The sequence below is a fragment of the Podarcis melisellensis genome, assembly GCF_964234715.1.
Source record: "Podarcis melisellensis genome assembly, chromosome: 2".
Taxonomy (NCBI): domain Eukaryota; kingdom Metazoa; phylum Chordata; class Lepidosauria; order Squamata; family Lacertidae; genus Podarcis; species Podarcis melisellensis.
Window position 1 is genome coordinate 7,373,266 of NC_138529.1, and position 21,715 is coordinate 7,394,980.

The window sequence follows — 21,715 nt, forward strand, 5'->3', positions numbered from 1 at the left end:
CGGGACCACCTCTCCTGGTATGCCCCGCGGAGGACCTTAAGGTCCATAAATAGCAACACCCTAGAGGTCCCAAGCCCTAAGGAAGTCAGATTGGCCTCAGCCAGGGTCAGGGCCTTTTCCACACTGGCTCTGGCCTGGTGGAACGCTCTGGCTCATGAGACCAGGGCCCTGCAGGATCTGATTTCTTTCCGCAGGGCTTGTAAGACAGAGTTGTTCTGCCTGGCCTTTGGCCTTTCTCCTCCTAAACAGTTTTTGATCTGGGCTTCCACTGAAATGAGGCTGCATTTTAAGTTCTACTTGAATCCTGTTCAAGTTGTATTTTAATCAATTGTTTTTATACCTGATGTTAGCCACCTTGAGCCCGGTCTTGGCCGGGGAGGGTGGAATATATATATAAATCTTTAAAAGTCATTTGTGGAGTCTTTCTCTATATATGTACTAGAATTCAAGCACCAAAGCATGCTGGCCGGGTCCAGCCTCACCCTTCCTACTCTAGGTGAAATGTAATTTTGCAAGCACTCTGCCCATCTTTCTATCAGCAGGAGGGATGTGCTTCCGCAAGAAAGATACTCTCAACCCCAGGCTTTCTTCCTGCTCTAGACAAATGATTTATCTGCTCTATCCATACATTCCCTCACCAACAGATTTCACAATTAGTTTAAAGAAGGCAGTTAAGTTTTGCCAATCCTTGCCAGAAGGGAGGAGCTCCTGCTGCAGCCAGTGGAGTATGAAAAACAGCAGCAGGCAGATAAGGAGCAACTGTAAACCGGAGAAGGAAGCACTGCTTCTCCTGCCGCACAACTGAAGCTGAGAGCGTTTCCTCTAACCAGCTGCAGGTTTGTCTCTTCCTTTTTCAAAATAAAATAAAATAAAAATTGTCCAGTAGCACCTTATAGACCAACTAAGTTTGTTTTGGTATAAGCTTTTGTGTGTATATGTATCTGAAGAAGTGTGCAGACACATGGAAGTTTATACCAGAACAAACCTAGTTGGTCTATAAGGAGCTACTGAACAATTTTTTATTTTTTATTTTGACTGTGTGAGACCCACACGGCAACCTACCTGAATCTTCCCTTTTCAATTATACATGATAGTAACTTCCTGTCTCCACTAACATGTGCTTATAACAACTTTCTTTCAAGCTAATATTCAGTAGGTGACACTTTTCTCAAGCTTCAGGCTGGGGGAGAGAGGAAACTTCACTTCCTGAATTTCTTCTTCCTGGGGACCTTTTAAAGGCCGAGAAACATTTCCAGAAAAAGTTCAGAACTTTTAAAGGTACATGCAAGTCATTAGGTTATCTTCTGATCAGCTTGCTAGACCTGTTTTTCTTTAACCTGCCTCTGCTCCAAGCAGCTCATTGCACCATGCAAAAATTCTCCTTTCCCTCAACAACACTGCAAGGGAGGTGAAATTCAGCAGTGGCAACATAAAAGGTCTCCCGCTGAGCTCTGTGGTGGAGTAGGGATTCAACTTTTGCCCCTCCAAGACCTGCCAGGGGTGTGTATGCTTCCTAATGCTTGAATTCTCTTTCCCTGCAGGTTTCAGCCATGTGGCTCTACCTGGCTGCCCTGCTGGGGCTTTACTTCCTTCGCCGATGGTACAAGGAGAGACAGACGGTGGAGAACCTGACGGAGAAATATGTCTTCATCACGGGGTGTGACTCTGGCTTTGGAAACCTACTTGCCAGGCAGCTGGATGCCCGGGGCGTGCGGGTGTTGGCAGCCTGTCTCACGCAGAAGGGGGCAGAGCAGCTTGGCAAGGCCACATCAGAGCGCTTGAAAACCACCATTCTGGATGTCACCAGCACAGAGAGTGTGGCGGCCGCGACGGAGTGGGTGAAAGGGTGCATTGGAAACAAAGGTGAATCTCTATCTTCCTTGTGCTGCCTCTGTGTGGGGATCGGGTCCTCGAATCACAAACATACATTCTTTTTCACAGGGCTTTGGGGCTTGGTGAACAATGCAGGCACAGCTCTACCATCAGGTCCCAACGAATGGCTGACCAAAGATGACTTTGCAAAGGTGATCAATGTCAACCTTCTTGGGATGATTGATGTGACGCTACACATGGTGCCTCTGGTGAGGAGAGCCAGAGGGAGGGTGGTCAACATCTCCAGTACGAATGGACGACTGGCAGTCTTTGGAGGTGGTTACTGCCCATCCAAGTTTGGTGTGGAAGCCTTCTCTGACAGCCTGAGGTAAACAGAGCAGCTCTTTAATGTCTTCTTTTGCTTACTTTAGTGCAACATCTGCCACACTCCCTAACCACCTGGCAGGCTGGAAGTGGATGATGCGAGTCCCCCTGGTTTAGTTGCCAAGTCTAGGGAAAGTGGGCTGCAGGGAAGAAAGAGCTGGGAAATATGGCAGCTGCCCAGGGCTTTGCCCAAGACTCGCACAACTTGAGATGAATGTATCCAGGAAGGATCTCAAAAGAGAAGATAGACAGGGACTGGAAGGTGTCTAAAGGATACTTGCAAAACCATATTGAAAAATCAGAACTGTTAGAATAAACAAGTTCCATTTTAAATACTGAAATACTAAGATGGATGTTTTTGTTTTGTTTAGTCGTTTAGTCGTGTCCGACTCTTCATGACCCCATGGACCAGAGAACGCCAGGCACCTCTGTTGTCCACTGCCTCCCGCAGTTTGGACAAACTCATGCTGGTAACCTCGAAAACACTATCCAACCATCTCATCCTCTGTCGCCCCCTTCTCCTTGTGCCCTCCATCTTTCCCAACATCAGGGTCTTCTCCAGGGAGTCTTCTCTTCTCATGAGGTGGCCAAAGTACTGGAGCCTCAGCTTCACAATCTGTCCTTCCAGTGAGCACTCAGGGTTGATTTCCTTCAGTATGGAGAGGTTTGATCTTCTTGCAGTCCATGGGACTCTCAAGAGTCTCCTCCAGCACCATAATTCAAAAGCATCAATTCTTCGGCGATCAGCCTTCTTGATGGTCCAGCTCTCACTTCCATACATCACTACTGGGAAAACCATAGCTTTAACTATGCGAACCTTTGTTGGCAAGGTGATGTCTCTACTTCTCAAGATGCTGTCTAGGCCTGTCATTGCCCTTCTCCCAAGAAGCAGGCGTCTTTTAATTTCGTGGCTGCTGTCACCATCTGCAGTGATCATTGAGCCCAAGAAAGTAAAATCTCTCACTACCTCCATTTCTTCCCCTTCTATTTGCCAGGAGGTGATGGCACCAGTGGCCATGATCTTCGTTTTCTTGATGTTGAGCTTCAGACCATATTTTGCGCTCTCCTCTTTCACCCTCATTAAAAGGTTCTTTAATTCCTCTTCACTTTCTGCCATCAAAGTTGTGTCATCTGCATATCTGAGGTTGTTGATATTTCTTCCGGCAATCTTAATTCTGGCTAGGGATTCATCCAGCCCAGCCTTTCGCATGATGAATTCTGCATATAAGTTAAATAAGCAGGGAGACAAAATACAGCCTTGTCGTACTCTTTTCCCAATTTTGAACCAATCAGTTGTTCCATATCCAGTTCTAACTGTAGCTTCTTGTCCCACATAGAGATTTCTCAGGAGACAGATGAGGTGATCTGGCACTCCCATTTCTTTAAGAACTTGCCATAGTTTGCCGTGGTCGACACAGTCAAAGGCTTTTGCATAGTCAATGAAGCAGATGTAGATGTCTTTCTGGAACTCTCTAGCTTTCTCCATAATCCAGCGTATGTTGGTCTCTGGTTCCTCTGCCTCTTCTAAATCCAGCTTGCACTTCTGGGAGTTCTCGGTCCACATACTGCTTGAGCCTTCCTTGTAGAATTTTAAGCATAACCTTGCTAGCGTGTGAAATGAGTGCAATTGTGCGGTAGTTGGAGCATTCTTTGGCACTGCCCTTCTTTGGGATTGGGATGTAGACTGATCTTCTCCAATCTTCTGGCCACTGCTGAGTTTTCCAAACTTGCTGGCATATTGAGTGTAGCACCTTAACAGCATCATCTTTTAAAATTTTAAATAGTTCAGCTGGAATATCATCACTTCCACTGGCCTTGTTATTAGCAGTGCTTTCTAAGGCCCATTTGACTTCACTCTCCAGGATGTCTGGCTCAAGGTCAGCAACCACACTATCTGGGGTATACGAGACATCCATTTCTTTCTGGTACAGTTCCTCTGTGTATTCTTGCCACCTCTTCTTGATGTCTTCTGCTTCTGTTAGGTCCTTTCCACTTTTGTCCTTTATTATGGAAGTCTTTGTATGGAATGTTCCTTTCATATCTCCAATTTTCTTGAACAGATCTCTGGTTCTTCCCATTCTATTGCTTTCCTCTATTTCTTTGCATTGCTCGTTTAAGAAGGTCTTCTTGTCTCTCCTTGCTATTCTTTGGAAATCTGCATTCAATTTCCTGTATCTTTCACCATCTCCCTCGCATTTTGCTTGCCTTCTCTCCCCCGCTATTTGTAAGGCCTCATTGGACAGCCACTTTGCTTTCTTGCATTTCCTTTTCATTGGGATGGTTTTCGTTGCTGCCTCCTGTATAATGTTACGAGCCTCCATCCATAGTTCTTCAGGCACTCTGTCCACCAAATCTAAATCCTTAAACCTGTTCCTCACTTCCACTGTGTATTCATAAGGGATTTGACTTAGATTGTATCTTACCGGCCCAGTGGTTTTTCCTACTTTCTTCAGTTTAAGCTTGAATTTTGCTATAAGAAGCTGATGATCTGAGCCACAGTCAGCTCCAGGTCTTGTTTTTGCTGACTGTATAGAGCTTCTCCGTCTTTGGCTGCAGAGAATATAATCAATCTGATTTTGTTGCTGCCCATCTGGTGATGTCCATGTGTAGAGTCGTCTCTTGTGTTGTTGGAAAAGCGTGTTTGTGATGACCAGCTTGTTCTCTTGACAGAACTCTATTAGCCTTTGCCCTGCTTCGTTTTGATCTCCAAGGCCAAACTTGCCAGTTGTTCCTTTTATCTCTTGACTCCCTACTTTAGCATTCCAATCCCCTATGATGAGAAGAACATCCTTCTTTGGTGTCACTTCAATAAGGTGTTGTAAGTCTTCATAGAATTGGTCAATTTCAGTTTCTTCAGCACCAGTAGTTGGTGCATAAACTTGGATTACTGTGATGTTAAAAGGTCTGCCTTGGATTCGTATCGAGATCATTCTATCATTTTTGAGATTGCATCCCAGTACAGCTTTCGCCACTCTTTTGTTGACTATGAGGGCCACTCCATTTCTTTTACGGGTTTCTTGCCCACAGTTGTAGATATGATGGTCATCCGAACTGAATTCACCCATTCCCGTCCATTTTAGTTCACTGATGCCCAGGATGTCAACATTTATTCTTGCCATCTCATTTTTGACCACCTCCAACTTACCCAGGTTCATGGTTCTTACATTCCAGGTTCCTATGCAATATTTTTCTTTACAGCATTGGGCTTTCCTTTTGCTTCCAGGCATATCCGCATCTGAGCGTCCTTTCGGCTTTGGCCCAGCTGCTTCATCAGCTCTGGATCTACTTGTACTTGCCCTCCGCTCTTCCCCAGTAGCATGTTGGACGCCTTCCGACCTGAGGGGCTCATCTTCCAGCGTCATAACTTTTATATGCCTGTTGTCTTTGTCCATGGAGTTTTCTTGGCAGGGATACTGGAGTGGCTTGTCGGTTCCTCCTCCAGGTGGATCACGTTTGGTCAAAACTCTCCACTATGACCTGTTCATCTTGGGTGCCCTGCTCGGCATAGTTCATAGCTTCTCTGAGTTCTTCAAGCCCCTTCGCCACGGCAAGGCAGTGATCCATGAAGGGGACTAAGATGGATAACAATGTGTAATAGAAAAAGAAGCATGAAATTAGGTTAAAGGTGTGTGAAAAAAAGTAACAGTAGTGGATAGAAATTGCAATTGAGTAGATTGGAAGTCTAACACTAAGGTGGGGTGAGGGGTGGTGGGTGGTGATGGGAAAAGGAATTATCTGTGGGATTGAGTGTAGGTATGTTTGAACATTTTTAAGGATTGTATGAAATGTATGTTTGTATGCTTGTATATTCGCAATATGTGTGCATTAATGCTGAATTATTTTAATAATAAAAACTTTTCAAAAAAAGAAAAAGAAGAAAGAAGGTATCCAGGCACAGGCCATGCTCACATCTGGCCTTGAACCAAACTTTTCAAATCACAAGCCCACACTTGGATGTGTGGCTCTCAGTCCAGGACCTTCTCATTAATGGTGAACATGCTATGAATGTCCCCCTGTTTTCCTTAGAATAGTTTGGGCCCAACATGCTCTATAGAAATGTTGATTACCATGTTGAAAAGTGTGTGCTTTTTCCAACTATTTACGTACCACTTAATTATCAAGATGTGGGACTGAGCAGTTATCTGCGCATATGCACTGCCCAGGCTCACGTAGCAAGGAGGTCACTGCTCACACTGCGGTTTGACTTCTCCCGCAGAGGCGCACACTGTTGAATGGTTTCTTTAAATGTGCAGGTTCATCATTGTTCCACCTGATGTGTATGTCTTTAAGGGGCCAGAGCAAGGGCCACAGCAGAATAACGAGACCCAGCTTTACAGCTGTGAAACATACCAGGTGCTGCTAAGTCATGTTAATTAAGCTGTGTCAGCAATTGGGTATAGTATATAAGGAGCAGCACCTGGCTCTCCCATTACCCTGGGGGATGGGTTGGTGGTTGGGTCATGTTTATTGTTGTTATCTTTAGTGTAAAAGGAGTTTTTTTTGTTATTTTTGAGTTCCTTGTTATGCATGGTCTCCCCAGCAAGTTCTCTGCAGCGCTACTAAACTGCAAATAGTCAACACACTCCATTCTCTTTTGAGATACATGGATGCCAACGTTCAGGTTTCCGTGTTATGGCAGACGGACAGTGGAAAGTGTGGATAAGGCAGCTTGTCAAATTTGGGAAAATACTAATTTACTCTCAGAGGCTGTGAGACAATTTAAAGTGGTGAATGTACAAGCCACTAAGGCGGGAAAGGCTGAGGTGGGAGGTTGGAGGAAAATGCAAGGGAAAGTAAGGGTGGTCCATGACAAAAATGGCACCTTGTGTGAATGGATTTGGGAGGATTTGACTGTGATGGAGACAAAACAGGAAGGCAAGGCAAAAGGTATGAGAGGCTACTATATGTGGTGACAATGTAAAGTTATTAAGAAGACCTGGGAAGTGCCATATAAAGATTTGAAGAGAATGTGGAAAATGTTTTTCGTTAAAAAAACAGACGCTATGATTTTGGAAGGCACAGGACTTAACGGATTTATTGAGCAAAAGACTCTGTTCCTGATTGGAGAGTGGACGCCAGGCCAAGACCAACCCATCCCTAATAATAATAATAATAATAATAATTTATTATTTACACCCCGCCCATCTGGCTGAGTTTCCCAAGCCAATCTGGGCGGCTCCCAATCAGTGTTAAAAACAGTACAGCATTACATATTAAAAACTTCCCTATACTGTGGTTCCTCTAGTTACGAACTTAATTTGTTCCAAAGGTCCGTTCTTAACCTGAAACTGTTCTTAACTAGAGGTGTGCTTTCGCTAATGGGGCCTCTGCGCCGCCAGCACACGATTTCCGTTCTCATCCTTGGGCAAAGTTCTCAACTCAAGATAACTCTGCCAGGTTAGCAGAGTTTGTAACCTGAAGCATTTGTAACCTGAGGCGTTTGTAACTCAAGGTACCACTGCAGGAGGAAGAAGCCACCACCAAAGAAAATAAAGAACTAAATAAATAAATTAATGAACTATGCAGGACATATTAGATAATTTGAAACCCAAGAAAGAAAGGGGGTAATGTTTAATGCATACTTTGTAAGCTTTGTGTATAGGTTTCTACATTACAGTGGTACCCCGCAGGACGAATGCCTCGCAAGACGAAAAACCCGCAAGACGAAAGGGTTTTTCGGTTTTTGCGTCGCTTCGCTAGACGATTTTCCCTATGGGCTTGCTTTGCAAGACGAAAGCCCGTAGGGAAATCTCGGGGACCTTTTTTTAAATGCTGGCGGTGGGGAGCAAAGCCTTTCCCCCCCCTCCGGACTTCAGAAGAGGTCCAGGAAGGCCGGCGGGGGCGAAAGGTTTTGCTCCCCACCGCCAGCATTTTAAAAGCGGTCCGGGATAGCAGGGAAGCGCTTCCCGCTATCCCGGACGGCTTTTGAAGGCAGGCGGGGGGAGCAAAGACTTTTGCCCCCCGCCTGCCTTGGGAAGAGGTCCAGGACCTCTTCTGAAGGCGGGCGGGGGGGGAGGTCTTTGCTCCCCCCCTGCCTGCCTTCCCGGGAGAGCAGAAAATGCAGCGCTGCCTTCCCGCTTTCCGCGGAAGGCAGGCAGGGGGGACAAAGCCCCCGGAAGGCAGGCAGGGGGGACAAAGACTTTTGCCCCACGCCCGCCTTCGGAAGAGGTCCAGGACCTCTTCCGAAGGCGGGCGGGGGGCAAAAGTCTTTGTCCCCCCTGCCTGCCTTCCGCGGAAAGCGGGAAGGCAGCGCTGCATTTTCTGCTCTCCCGGGAAGGCAGGCGGGGGGGAGCAAAGACTTCCCCCCCCCGCCCGCCTTCAGAAGAGGTCCTGGACCTCTTCCCAAGGCGGGCGGGGGGCAAAAGTCTTTGTCCCCCCTGCCTGCCTTCCGGGGGCTTTTAAATCGCCCCGGGACTGTCTTAAATCGCCCTGGGGCTGCCTTCGCTGCCGCCCGCCAGCATTTTAAAAAACCTCGGGCCAGCGGAGAAGTCCTCTGCTGTCCCGGGGTTTTTTTAAAATGCTGGGGGTGGGAAGAAAAGCCCTTGTCCGCCCCCCCAGCCTTCAGAAGAGGTCGGGGGACAGACTGTCCCCGGACCTGGCCTGAAGGCGGTTTCCATAGGAACGCATTAATTAATTTTCAATGCATTCCTATGGGAAACCGTGCTTCACAAGACGAAAAACTCGCAAGACGAAAGAACTTGCGGAACGAATTAATTTCGTCTTGCGAGGCACCACTGTAGTTGAACTTCTAAAAGTAACTTGTATTAAGATGAATAAGGTTTTAAAATGGGATTAAGAATATAAGATTTTATGGACATGCATGAATCTGTATAAAATAATGGAACCAGGAGGGGGAGTGGAGGGAAGTCAATCAAGTTTTGTGGTTTAAATTTTTGATTGTGATGATTGTTGTTGTTGTTTTTTGTTATCATAAAATTAATGAACGAGAGAGGGAGAGAGGGAGAGAGGGAGAGAGGGAGAGAGGGATGGATACATGGATGCTGACAACTAAGCCATGAATGTGTAGCATTTGGAGAGAAATTCTGTGTGGCATCTTCTCAGGGTTGTTTGCACTGTAATCTTCTTCTGCATAAAGGAGGTTTGGAAAAAACCCTTAATTGCTCCTTTTTTAGAACATGGGGTCCCAGAACCCAAAGAACAGGGTCTTGTTCCTTTGATGCAAGTGACCTTTTCCTTCTTAAGAAGAAGACTGGGCAGAGATGGCAGAGGCTGCAGGGAGGAGGGTGGGAAGCAGCCCTGGCAGAAAAGGCTCCTTGCTCTCTGCAGCAATTTCCCCCCACTTGGTTACGGTCTCCCTTCAGGAAGGCATTTGATGTATCAGCGAGACTTTGAATCATGTCCTCATGACTGTCTCTTAATACAACTGGTGCTGTGTCATACACAATCCTCTCCTGGGTAGGGTGTATCCTGGCTCCTGCAAGAGGGCAGAAGGCAGGGGAGCTGCATTTCCCATCTTTTCTTTCTCCTCAATTTTTTGATTTCTTTTTTTAAAAAGAAAGATGTTCCTATCCATGGACTCAAGTTCCTGACCTGCATTCCTGCATTCCTATGACTCAGTAGGCAATGATGTTTCTTCTTTTATTCCTCTGCATTTCAGGCAAGAGCTCCATCCTTTTGGAGTCCAAGTCAGCATTATTGAACCTGGTGCTTTCCGAACAACCATTGGTATAAGAACATTAGAGAATTTAAAGACAGTATGGAACCAAGTGCCATCTGACATCAAAGAAGTCTATGGGGAACAGTACTTTGAGAACTGTGAGTAGACGCGGAGGGGATTTCAGCATGGTTTGCCATTTTCCTGCAAACTTACCCAATTCACACTTCAAGAAGCAATACATAGCTCTGCTTAGGAATTCAAACTCCTCTAGATTTAACAACAAGTTCTCCAGACTAAGTATGTGTACAAAGTGAACATAATATACAAAAATGCACTAAGCAAATTGATCACGATAAAAAAAATTCACTATGCAAGGAAATAATGTTTGCCAAAATGTGTATACAGTGGTACCTCAGTTTAACAACAGCCCGGTTTAAGAATGATTTGGTTTACAAATTCCACAAAACCGGAAATAGTGTCTTGGTTGGAGAACTTTACCTCGGTCTAAGAACGGAATCCGAACAGTGGAAGGGCACCGGCGGTGGGAAGCCTCATTAGGGAAAGCATGCCTCGGTTTAGAACGGTTTGGGTTTAAGAACAGGCTTCTGGAACGGATTAAGTTTTTAAACCGAGGTACCACTGTATTGTGAAAACTGAAATGCTGATGACTTTCAAGTCATAAACTGAAATGAAGAGAACCAAACTCAAAGATTTTGGAGATATTGAAACTGAGAGAAACCTAAATGGACAGGTTCGTCCATTGTAGATTTAAATCTTTTGAGAATGTGTTCTGTTTCGAAGCCTCCAAAATAGTTCCAGATGCATCTGCTATGATTTACCGTATTTTTTGCTCTACAAGACTCACTTTTTCCCTCCTAAAAAGTAAGGGGAAATGTGTGTGCGTCTTATGGAGTGAATGCAGGCTGCGCAGCTATCCCAGAAGCCAGAACAGCAAGAGGGATTGCTGCTTTCACTGTGCATCGACCCCTCTTGCTGTTCTGGCTTCTGGGATTTAATTTTTTTTTCTTGTTTTCCTCCTCCAAAAACTAGGTGCGACTTGTAGTCTGGTGCGTCTTATAGAGCGAAAAATATGGTAGTTCTTCTAGGGAGAGGTATCTAGAAGCTAACCAGTCCATTCAGCTCCCAAAAGATTTAGGTTACCCCCTACATTTACAGCACTAACGTCTGTTTTGCTTCATATTTCTCACACACAGATTGCAAAATTCCCCAATATACCATTAACATTGCCAGCAGCAAGCTTCACCTGGTCACTGACTGTATGGAACATGCCCTGACATCCTGCTCCCCTCGCACTCGCTACTCTGCAGGATGGGATGCAAAGTTCTTGTACATTCCTGCCTCTTACTTTCCAACATTCATCGTTGACTTCGTGATCAGCTGCATTCTGCCCAAACCTGCTGAAGCAGTATAGATTGCTTTGAAGAAAAACCTTTAAAGTTGTCCAAATGAGCCAACATTGCTTGTTTATGCAAAATAGAAAATGCAACAAACAAACTTTTGCAAGCAGTATGAATTGCTTTGAAGAAAAAGCTTTACAGTTATATTTCCAGGGGGGAAGCCAGTAGATGGTGTTCCTGTTTTCAGTTTAGCTTATGCTGTATTTCTATATATGGTGACTGAGATAAGGGATGCAGCTGCAGGCATGGGAAAGAAGGGAGTGTCCTTGCTCTGAACCAGCTGTAGAGATAAGGAGGAATATCAGTGGAGGGCTATCTTGAACTCATGCTCTGACTTCAAAGTGTGAAATCGAAGGAGGTGCCCTTAGAAGTGGATGGGGAAAAGGACGAGAGCATAAAGCACTTGCTACAGAAATGGTGGAAAGCTGCTCCAGGTTGCTATAAAACTCCCCAACTGCAGCAATCCAACGAGATTCCAGTTTGGACTGATCGGGTAAAGTGCCAAGCATATTTTGGTCTGAGAAAGAGGGGTGCTGTCACCGGTTTCTGGAATGTCCCCGGCAAAAATGATGGATAGCTGAGCCAGCTTCACAACTTTATCTTTGAGTATTCTTTCATATACAGTTGTACCTTGGAAGTCGAATGGAATCCATTCTGGAAGTCCGTTTGACTTCCAAAACGTTCAGAAACCAATCGGAAGCCGCACCGGACGATTGAAAATCATTCCAGTTTTTGATTGTCCAGGAGCTGAAATGTACAAGTTCCAAAGCATTTGGCAGCCAAGGTACGGCTGTACTTTAATTGTATATTAGCACCTATTGCTGTTTCTTTGCTTATTGTGATAGTAGTTAATAAAGCTTGCTTCTACTGCCTAAAAGTTTGAGATCCAAAGAACTAATTTGCAAACATTTTAGCAAATAGGATGAAAAAATCTTAGGTGAATATATACATCAAGATCAGGCAGGGTTTCTTCCAGGTAGAAAAAGTCAAAAAAGCTTTTGATAATGTTTCCTGGGATTTCATGAAAAAATTACTTGAAGAAATTAATTGTGTATATACATTTTTAAAAGGAATACAAGCAATATACTGGGAACAAATTGCGAAATTAATTGTAAATCAGGTGATAATGAATGAATGTAAAATACAAAAAGGAACTAGGTAAGGATGTCCGTTAGCACCAATATTATTCATTCTGGTCCTGGAAGTACTTGCAAGAAATATAAGAGCGGATAAATACATTAAAGGGATAAAAACTGGAAAAAATGAATTTAAGCTGAAAGCCATAGCTGATGATCTAGTAATTACAGTAGAAGAGTCAAAAAAATCTTTCCTTAGAGTAATAGAGAAAATTCAATAGTTTGGGGAAGTGGCAGGATTTAAATTAAATAGAAATAAAACTAAATTATTAGTTAAAAAATTAAAAGAGGAAGAGAAAAAAGATTTGGCCCAAAGCATTGAGATAGAAATCCATAAAAAAGTAAAATATTTAGGGATGTGGTTAACAACAAGAAATATAAATGTGTATAAAGACAATTAGGAAAAAGTATGGTCTGAGATAAAAAGAAAATTAGAAATATGGAGTAGAATGAACCTTTCCCTACTAGGAAGAATTGCAGCAGTGAAAAAAATTGTGTTGCCAAAAATGCTCTTTCTCTTCCAGACAGTCCCAATAATGGGACATCCCCAGTAATGAGGATGATTGCCTCAAAAGATGACAAAAAGATATTTCTAAGTTTATTGGGGTGGGAGTGGGGCAAAAGGCCAAGGATAAAACATAAGAGACTTACAGATACAAAAGAAAGATGGGGCTTCGCCCTCTCAGATCTTAAACTGTATTATGAGGCTGCATGTTTGGTTTGGATTAGGGACTGGATAAAACTGGAAAAGGAAGAGGCATTAGATTTGTAATGTTATGATAACAGATACGGATGGCATGCATACATATGGTATGGGAAAGGGAAAGTACATAAAGGATATTACAATCATATAATCAGAAGATCATTAATGAGAAGATCATTAATGAGAGTATGGGAGAGGTACAAAGATTTAATAGAACAAAAAACACCTTGGTGGCAAAAAGGGAAAGTGGCCTACATATAGAGACTTACTGAGAGATCAAGAAGGAAAATGGAAATTAAAAGATTATGAGGAAATCAAAGATCATGTCCAGAGTTGGTTGCATTACAGACAATTATACGAAATGTATAAGGAAGATAACAAAAAAGGGTTTAGCTATACAGTGGTACCTCAGGTTAAATACGCTTCAGGTTACAGACTCCACTAACCCAGAAATAGTGCTTCAGGTTAAGAACTTTGCTTCAGGATGAGAACAGAAATCGTGCTCCGGCGGCGCGGCAGTAGCAGGAGGCCCCATTAGCTAAAGTGATGCTTCAGGTTAAGAACAGTTTCAGGTTAAGTACGGACCTCTGGAACGAATTAAGTACTTAACTCGAGGTACTACTGTACAATCTCTAGATTCCCAAATGAGGTTATAGAAGAAGTGAAGTTGTTGAAGAAAGCATATAGTATTCTGCTAGAATGGGAAACAAAAGATGAGGAGGTCAAATCAGTCATGAATAATGGGCACAAGATATAGGACATAATATACAATTTGAGGATTGGGAAAAGCTGTGGAAGGTAGATTTGAAATTTACAGACTGTTCTCTTTTGAAAGAAAATTATATAAAAATGATGTATAGATTGTATATTACACCAGTAAAAATGGCAAAAATGTATAAAACTGGGTTAAATACATGTTGGAAATGTAAATAAAAAGAAGGTACTTTGTATCATATGTGGTGGGAATGTAGAGAAATTTAAAAATTTTGGGAGATGATAGACAACGAATTGGAAAAAAAAGTTCAAAATGACACTTGTAAAAGAAACGGAAGCATTTTTGTTTGGGATTTTAGGACAAGACCTGCCAAGAAAAACAAAGAACTCATTCATGTATGCTACAACAGCGGCAAGAGTCTTCTTAGTACAAAGATGGAAGAATGAGGAAATCCCAACTAAAGAACAATGGCAAGAAAAACTGATGAGCTATGCGAGTTGGCAAAGTTAACACATAAATTGCGTGAGAAGGACAACCGCGACTTCAAGGAAGAATGGGAATTATTTACAAACTATTTAAAAAGACAACAAAAGGATTTGGACTCCGTGGCAGGTTTTGAATAAACATCCACAAATTTATTAGTAGAACAGATTTTGTTCACGAACCGAGGTACCACTGTACTAGAATTCATGCACCAAAGCAAGCTGGCCGGGTTGAGCCTCACCCTTCCTACTCTAGGTGAAATGTAATTTTGCAAGCACTCTGCCCATCTTTCTATCAGCAGGAGGGATGTGCTTCCGTAAGAAAGATACGCTCAACCCCAGGCTTTCTTCCTGCTCTAGACAAATGACTTGAGTTATTTGCTCTATCTATACATGAACAAAACATGTTCAGCAAAGTGGCTGAATGTGTGGCACGGAGCTCTGCAGTGGGAGGGATTCCGTGTGTTTCCTTCACCAACAGATTCCACAGTTAGTTTAAAGAAGGCAGTAAATCTCAGCACCTAACTGGGTTAAACCAATGTTTGCCAGAAGGGAGAAGCTCCCTTTGCAGCCAGTGGAGTATGAAAAACAGCAGCAGGCAGATAAGGAGCAACTGTAAACCGGAGAAGGAAGCACTGCTTTTCCTGCCGCACAACTGAAGCTGAGAGCCTTTCCTCTAACCAGCTGCAGGTCTGTCTCTTCCCTTTTCAAAATCAAATCAAATCAAATCAAATCAAATCAAATCAAATCAAAATAGTCCTGTAGCACCTTATAGACCAACTAAGTTTGTTTTGGTATAAGCTTTCATGTGTATGTGTATCTGAAGAAGTGTGCATGCACACGGAAGTTTATACCAGAACAAACTTAGCTGGTCTATAAGGAGCTACTGAACCATTTTTTATTTTTTATTTTGACTGCGTCAGACCCACACGGCTACCTACCTGAATCTTCCCTTTTCAATTATACATGGTAGTCAGTAACTTCCTGTTCCCACTAACATGTGCTTATAACAACTTTATTTTAAGCTAATATTCAGTAGGTGACACTTTTCTCAAGCTTCAGGCTGGGAGAGAGAGGAAACTTCACTTCCTGAATTTCTTCTTCCTGGGCACCCTTTAAAGGCCGAGAAACATTTCCAGAAAAAGTTCAGAACTTTAAAAGGTACAAGATCTACCCCAGTCTCTAATAATAATAATAATTTATTATTTATACCCCATCCATCTGGCTGGATTTCCCCAGCCACTCTGGGTGGCTTCCAATAAAAGATTAAAAATACATTAGAACATCAGTCATTAAAAACTTCCCTAAACAGAGCTGCCTTCAGATGTCTTCGAAATGTCTGATAGTTGTTTTTTTCTTTGACATCTGATGGGAGGGCGTTCCAGAGGGCAGGTGCCACTACCAAGAAGGCCCTCTGCCTGGTTCCCTGTAACCTCACTTCTTGCAGTGAGGGAACCGTCAGAAGGCCCTCGGAGCTGGACCTCAGTGTCTGGGCTGAACGATGGGGGTGGAATTGCTCCTTCAGGTATACTGAGCTGAGGCCTTTTAGGGCTTTAAAGGTCAGCACCAATACTTTAACGGTCAGCACGAAGCACATGCCATTTTCTCACACACCCCCAGTCGTGACACCTGGAGTGAACCACCCCACCCCCCTTCCTCCACCCTTGGGGAGAGTTTGATCACACAAAACAAATCGGGGATCAGACTTTGAGCAAGTGCAATATGTGGTGCAATAATGGCAAAATAATGACCTGTTGGCGGCTAATGCTGAGATTGCACAATATTTGAGCTGCTTCTAATGTCTGTAGATGTAAATAGGATCATACTGTTCCACTTTATTTAGTTGTTTAGTTAATAAGCAGCTAGCTAGAGCTATTATTTATACTTCTTTTAGCCTGCCTCTGCTCCAAGCAGCTCTTTGCTTCATGCAAAAATTCTCTTTACCCTCCACAGCACTGTGAGGGAGGCTAAATTGAGCGGTGGCAACATAAAAGGTCTTCCAGTGAACTTCTTGGTGGAGCAGGAATTAGAAATATCTTCCTCCAAGTTCTGCTGGGGTGTGTATGCACCCTAACGCTTGAATTCTTTTCCCCTGCAGGTTTCAGCCATGTGGCTCTACCTGGCTGCCCTGCTGGGGCTTTACTTCCTTCGCCGATGGTACAAGGAGAGACAGACGGTGGAGAACCTGACCGAGAAATATGTCTTCATCACGGGGTGTGACTCTGGCTTTGGAAACCTACTTGCCAGGCAGCTGGATGCCCGGGGCCTGCGGGTGCTGGCAGCCTGTCTCACGCAGAAGGGGGCAGAGCAGCTGGGCAAGGCCACCTCAGGGCGCTTGAAAACCACCATTCTGGATGTGAGCAGCACAGAGAGTGTGGCGGCAGCGACGGAGTGGGTGAAAGGGTGCATTGGAAGCAAAGGTGACTCTCTATCTTCCTTGTGGTGCCTCTGTGCTATTGGTGGGACGGGGGATTAGAATTGCCTCTCTGTATTCATTTGTAGGCCACTTTCCCCACATAATTGTGCCCAAAATGGCTCAAAACATGTGAAATGAGGAATAGGGATGACAATACAGAAAAGAGTATTAGTATAAGTAAACACAAACAATCTATGCATGTGATTAGCTCATTTTCAACTTTATTGAGCTCTGCTAAGGTTGCCTAAGAGGATGAGCATGCCTTCTTTCTGCACACAGGGCTCTGGGGCTTGGTGAACAATGCAGGCACAGGGATCCCAACAGGTCCCAACGAATGGCTGACCAAAGATGACTTTGCAAAGGTGATCAATGTCAACCTTCTTGGGATGATTGATGTGACGCTACACATGCTGCCCCTGGTGAGAAGAGCCAGAGGGAGGGTGGTCAACGTGTGCAGTACGATGGGACGCCTGGCCTGTTTTGGAGGTGGTTACTGCCCGTCCAAGTTTGGTGCGGAAGCCTTCTCTGACAGCCTGAGGTAAACAGAGCAGCTCTGTAGTTTCTTCTTTTGCAACATGCAACCTCCAGATGGGTCGTTCCATATGAAGTGATCCCACTTTTTCACTCCATGGCACCCAATTTTCTTCATATTTTGTACACTTGTTGAATGAACAAAACTAACTTCAGATCTGAATTTTTTATCTCATCCCATTTTTGAGTTATGAGGGTTTGACATTTCAAAAAAATGTCAATTTTGGCCTTGCCAGACATAATAATAATAATAATAATAATAATAATAATAATAATAATAATAATAATATTATTTATACCCCACCCATCTGTCTGGGTTTTCCCATTCTGGGTGGCTTCCAACAAAATATTAAAATACTCAGACCGGAACTAAGAAACGTCAAAAGCGAAAACACCAATCTCTTCAGAACTGCATGGGATTTAATATGATATGTCATATGATGTACTTAGTTTAGAATTAAAAATTAAGTTATAAAATTTATTTTTAAAAAAATGATTTTAAAATATTTCCAATTTCTTTTCTTTGGATCTCAATGGGATCACATTTTAAAATAATATTTGTACATACATGTCTGCCTTATTGGGTTCTAATTAGGATAAACGGGTCTTCTGTTATATTCTGAAAAATATAACAGAATAAACAAAATTTCAAACTATATTATCACTTACTTCAGGCATTTTTTTAGAAAGTCATTCAATTAAAAGGTGTCTGAAAAGCTAATCAGGCTTTTCTTTTAAAAGTGTGTTACAAAGCTGAGTGATAGCTTGCTTTTGCATGATAGAATTAATGCATTGAAATAATTCTTGTTAGTACTTCATCTCATGAACATTACAACAAAATACATATCAAACAAAATTATGAAAAATACACGTCTTTTGAATTTGCAAGCCTGAGATGGGATGTGTGGCTCCCAGTCCACTTTTGCTGTCCATGCTCTAGATGGTTTTGTCTAGCTCTTAGGTCAACCTGCCTGGCTGTATTGCTGGTGTCACTTAGGAGAATAGCAAAGGACTTTGAGAATAGAATAGCTCAACGTGATGTGTAGAAAAGTTGATTATGGTGTTTAAAAATTTCAGCTATTTATATACCACTTAATTATCAAAGTGTCAACAGGAGTTTGAAGCACCAGCATTCTGATGGCTGCCTCTTAATAAACCTGATGTTGTGTTATATAGAACCCATTGCAGGGCCAGGCTCATGCAAGATGGCAAAAGATAGGGGGTTGTATTTCCCTTTTCTCTCTCTTTCTTTCTTCTTTTCAAAAAGAAAGATGTTCCTTTCCATGCATGACCTGCAATATTACTGTGGCTCAGTAACAAATTTTTACTTTTCTTCTCCAATTCAGGAGAGAGCTCCATCCTTTTGGAGTCCAAGTCAGCATAATTGAACCTGGTGGTTTCAAAACATCTATTGTCTCAAATGCACTAGAAAATTTTCAGACTGTATGGAGCCGGGTACCTTCTGACATCAGACACTGTTATGGGCAGCAGTACTTTAAGCAATGTGAGTAGAGATGGGGGAGAAAATCAGTTCAATTTGCATTTTAATGCAGACTACAGATTGTCAAGAAAGCAAAATATTTGGATATAGATCTAACTAGGAAGAATATTAATCTGTTTAAAAATAACTATGAAAAAGTTTGGAAAGGAATAAGAAAAGATTTTGAAACCTAGAGCAGACTAAAGTTATCACTATGGGGAAGAATCTCCATAATAAAGATGAATGGTTTTCCAGAAATGTTATATTTGTTCCAAACGATAGCAATTATAAACAAAGAAAATTGCTTCGAAGAATGGAGGAAAAATATAATGAGATTCGTATGGCAAGGGAAAAAAACCACGGATAAAATATAAATTATTGACGGAAAGAAAAGAAAGGGGAAGATTGGCATTGCCAAATTTAAAATTATATTATGAAGCAGAATGTTAAATATGGGTAAGAGATTGGATTAGATTAGAAAAAAAATTATATATTAGACCTTGAAAGCTTCAAGAATAGATATGGACGGCGTGTGTATCTCAATTATGAGAAGGTAAAATCATATACTTAGAAGTGCACTATATAAGGTTTGGAACAAATATAGACTACAGTTGGAATCAAAGACACCTTGGTGGATATTGCTGCTGGAGGCATATGCTGTAAAAAAAAAGGAATATGAGAACACATTGGCTAACATATAGACAACTATTGGAAGAGGAACAAGGGAAATTCAGATTAAAACCCTTTGAAGAGATATGGCAATATGAAATTGAGAGATGGCATTATATACAACAAGAAGTATATTTAATTCTGATCCAAAGAAAGGCTTTGCAAAAGAGGATTCAAAATTTAATACTACAATAATTCAGAATAAGAAATTGTTATCTAAAACATATAATCTTTTATTGGACTGGGAATTGATGGATGAAGAAGTGAAAGAAACGATGATTAAATGGGCCCGGGATGTTGGACATACTATTTATCTAGAGCAATGAGAGAAACTGTGGCGAGAAGATATACGATTTACCACCTCATACACAATCAAAAAAAATTTTGTTAAGATGTTCTACAGCTGGTATTTAACACCAGCTAAGTTGGCAAAGATATATAAATTGAAATCCAACATTTGTTGGAGTTGTGGGAAAGAAATAGGAACAACAATACATATATGGTGGAGGTGAGAGGAAATTAAGAAATTCTGGACAGTAATACATGAAGAATTAAAGAAGATGTTGAAAATATCAATAAAAAAACAACAACCAGAGATGTATCTCCTGGAATTGATAGGGGAAGAGATACTATTGGGGGGGGGAGAGAATTTTCTTATGTGCAAGTACAGCTAGAATAGTGATTGCTGCTAAATAGAGGTCACAAACTCTACCCTTAAGGGAGGAATGGATTTGAAAACTAAATGAATACTTACCTTTGGCAAAACTAACAGCTATTATAAGAAATCAATCAAATCAAAAATTTAAAAAGAAGTGGAAATGTTTTGATGAATATATGGGAAAATATTGCTCAAAAAAGATATGCTAAAATTCCTTGATTAAAATGTAAAGTATCTGAGGGAAGGTAAATTAGTAAAGAAGGATAATAAGAATACAGGAAAGTTTTGAGCAGATTGTAGAACGCAAAGATAAATGTAATCTCAGAATGTAGAGGAAATCGAGTGGGGGAAGTGGGAAGCAGGGGGAGGGACAAGAGAATATTATGCTTGATTGATGATTTAAATGATAAATATATGTGGAGATGAGGAAGATGTGGTATGGATTTGGTATATTTGCATTGTGATGTAATATAGAAAAAAAACCAATAAAAAAGAAGAAGAAGAAAGAAACATAAGAAAACTGACATACAGCTTTTCCTCTGAATTTGCACTCACCAAAATTTGGCGATGCAGTCTGGAAGCACCTGAAGGTTCTTTTCTTTGGCATCCAAAATAGTTCCAGATGTTCCTCCTTTGATTTAGCTATCATAGGGAGAAATGCCCAGACAGCAATCTTTCCCAATAAGATTAAATTTGCCTCCTGTGTTGCTGCAGATTCAACTTTTCATTTGTTTGTTTCTCTCACACAGGTTGCAAATCGTTCCAAGAACTCACTGATGGTTGCAGCGACAACCTTCACCTGGTCACTGACTGCATAGAACATGCCTTGACATCCTGTTCCCCTCGCACTCGCTACTCTCCAGGCTGGGATGCAAAGCTCTTCTACCTTCCTGTCTCTTACTTGCCAACCACCATTGCAGATTATGTGTTGACCCACTCTGGGCCCAAACCAGCACAAGCTGTGTAGATGATTGTGAAGAACAACATTATGAGGAGATTTCACCCCTCCCATACCCAAGAATCTCCTGACCATCTCCTGAGGTCTCTGCTGACTCTACAGAGAGGAGGAGCAATGTACTGCTCTCTACTTAATTAGTCAAGTGAGTGAGTCTCTGTGTGTGAGAGAAAGAGTCAGTCAGTGTGTCGGAGAGTGAGTGCAAGAGATAGTATTTAGAGATAAGATTGCTGCTAAGAGCAGCTGCAGGCACTCAGAGTAGCATTGATGTATGCTCAGAATATTTAGCTCTGTATATAGTTTGTATTATAGCTGTAGTTATAGAATAAAAGAAGATATTTTACAGAGCTGCTCTCCGAGTGGTTTATACTCTGCAAGACTCTGCAAAACGCTGCTGCGCAACGACTGCATTATTGAGACAGTGTATCTGGTGCTCTCAGCTCCAAGCTGTGAGTCCACAGCACTGTGATCAGTTCCTGTGGGAAAGGAGGTCTCTGGCAGTGCTACCCAGCTCGCCTAGCCCAGTCGGGGCTGTAGTGCATGAGTCCATTTGGTACACTGGCTCAAGGGCGATGCTGACATCGGTTATGGGCCCAGTCGTTGTCCCAGTCGTCTGACCAGTCGTTGTTCCAGTCATCCCAGTCGTCCCAGTCGCCAGAGGTGTGTGTTGCTGATCGCTGGAGGGTGGAATGGAGGCTGCATGCTGGACTGATTTGTGGTGCCTAGAAGCAGAGCTGT

The 21,715-nt window shown here is 42.5% G+C and overlaps 2 protein-coding genes across 4 annotated transcripts in view; both read left to right on the top strand.

Annotated features, from left to right (window-relative positions):
* The window catches only part of LOC309362892 (retinol dehydrogenase 7-like), a 48,097-nt gene extending 34,797 nt beyond the window's left edge, over nucleotides 1-13,300 (top strand). The window contains exon 5 of the mRNA XM_081898893.1: nucleotides 11,029-13,300. Coding sequence (XP_081755019.1) covers nucleotides 11,029-11,246 — 218 coding nt within the window. The 3' untranslated portion in view covers nucleotides 11,247-13,300. The remainder of the gene's footprint in view (nucleotides 1-11,028) is intronic.
* LOC309362905 (retinol dehydrogenase 7-like) lies at nucleotides 402-21,005 on the top strand. Of its 3 annotated transcripts, none has more exons than XM_081898932.1 (5): nucleotides 402-836; nucleotides 1,542-1,863; nucleotides 16,964-17,222; nucleotides 18,562-18,719; nucleotides 20,772-21,005. In XM_081898932.1, the coding sequence occupies exons 2-5, from the start codon at nucleotides 1,551-1,553 to the stop codon at nucleotides 20,987-20,989; spliced, it is 948 nt and encodes a 315-aa protein (XP_081755058.1). In that variant the 5' UTR covers nucleotides 402-836; nucleotides 1,542-1,550; the 3' UTR covers nucleotides 20,990-21,005. The 3 variants fall into 3 exon arrangements, with proteins under 3 accessions (XP_081755058.1, XP_081755056.1, XP_081755057.1); XM_081898930.1 differs by lacking the exons at nucleotides 402-836; nucleotides 1,542-1,863 and adding exons at nucleotides 13,309-14,958; nucleotides 16,367-16,688; XM_081898931.1 differs by lacking the exons at nucleotides 402-836; nucleotides 1,542-1,863 and adding exons at nucleotides 15,788-16,262; nucleotides 16,367-16,688.
* Nucleotides 21,006-21,715: the final 710 nt, after the last annotated feature.

Bases quoted from the DNA above. Each gene is read 5' to 3' on its own strand.
- LOC309362905 (XM_081898932.1), top strand. From the start codon at position 1,551: ATGTGGCTCTACCTGGCTGCCCTGCTGGGGCTTTACTTCCTTCGCCGA. The intron at 1,864-16,963 runs GTGAATCTCTAT...TTCTGCACACAG, and splicing joins AGGGTGCATTGGAAACAAAG to GGCTCTGGGGCTTGGTGAAC. The intron at 17,223-18,561 runs GTAAACAGAGCA...TCTCCAATTCAG, and splicing joins GCCTTCTCTGACAGCCTGAG to GAGAGAGCTCCATCCTTTTG.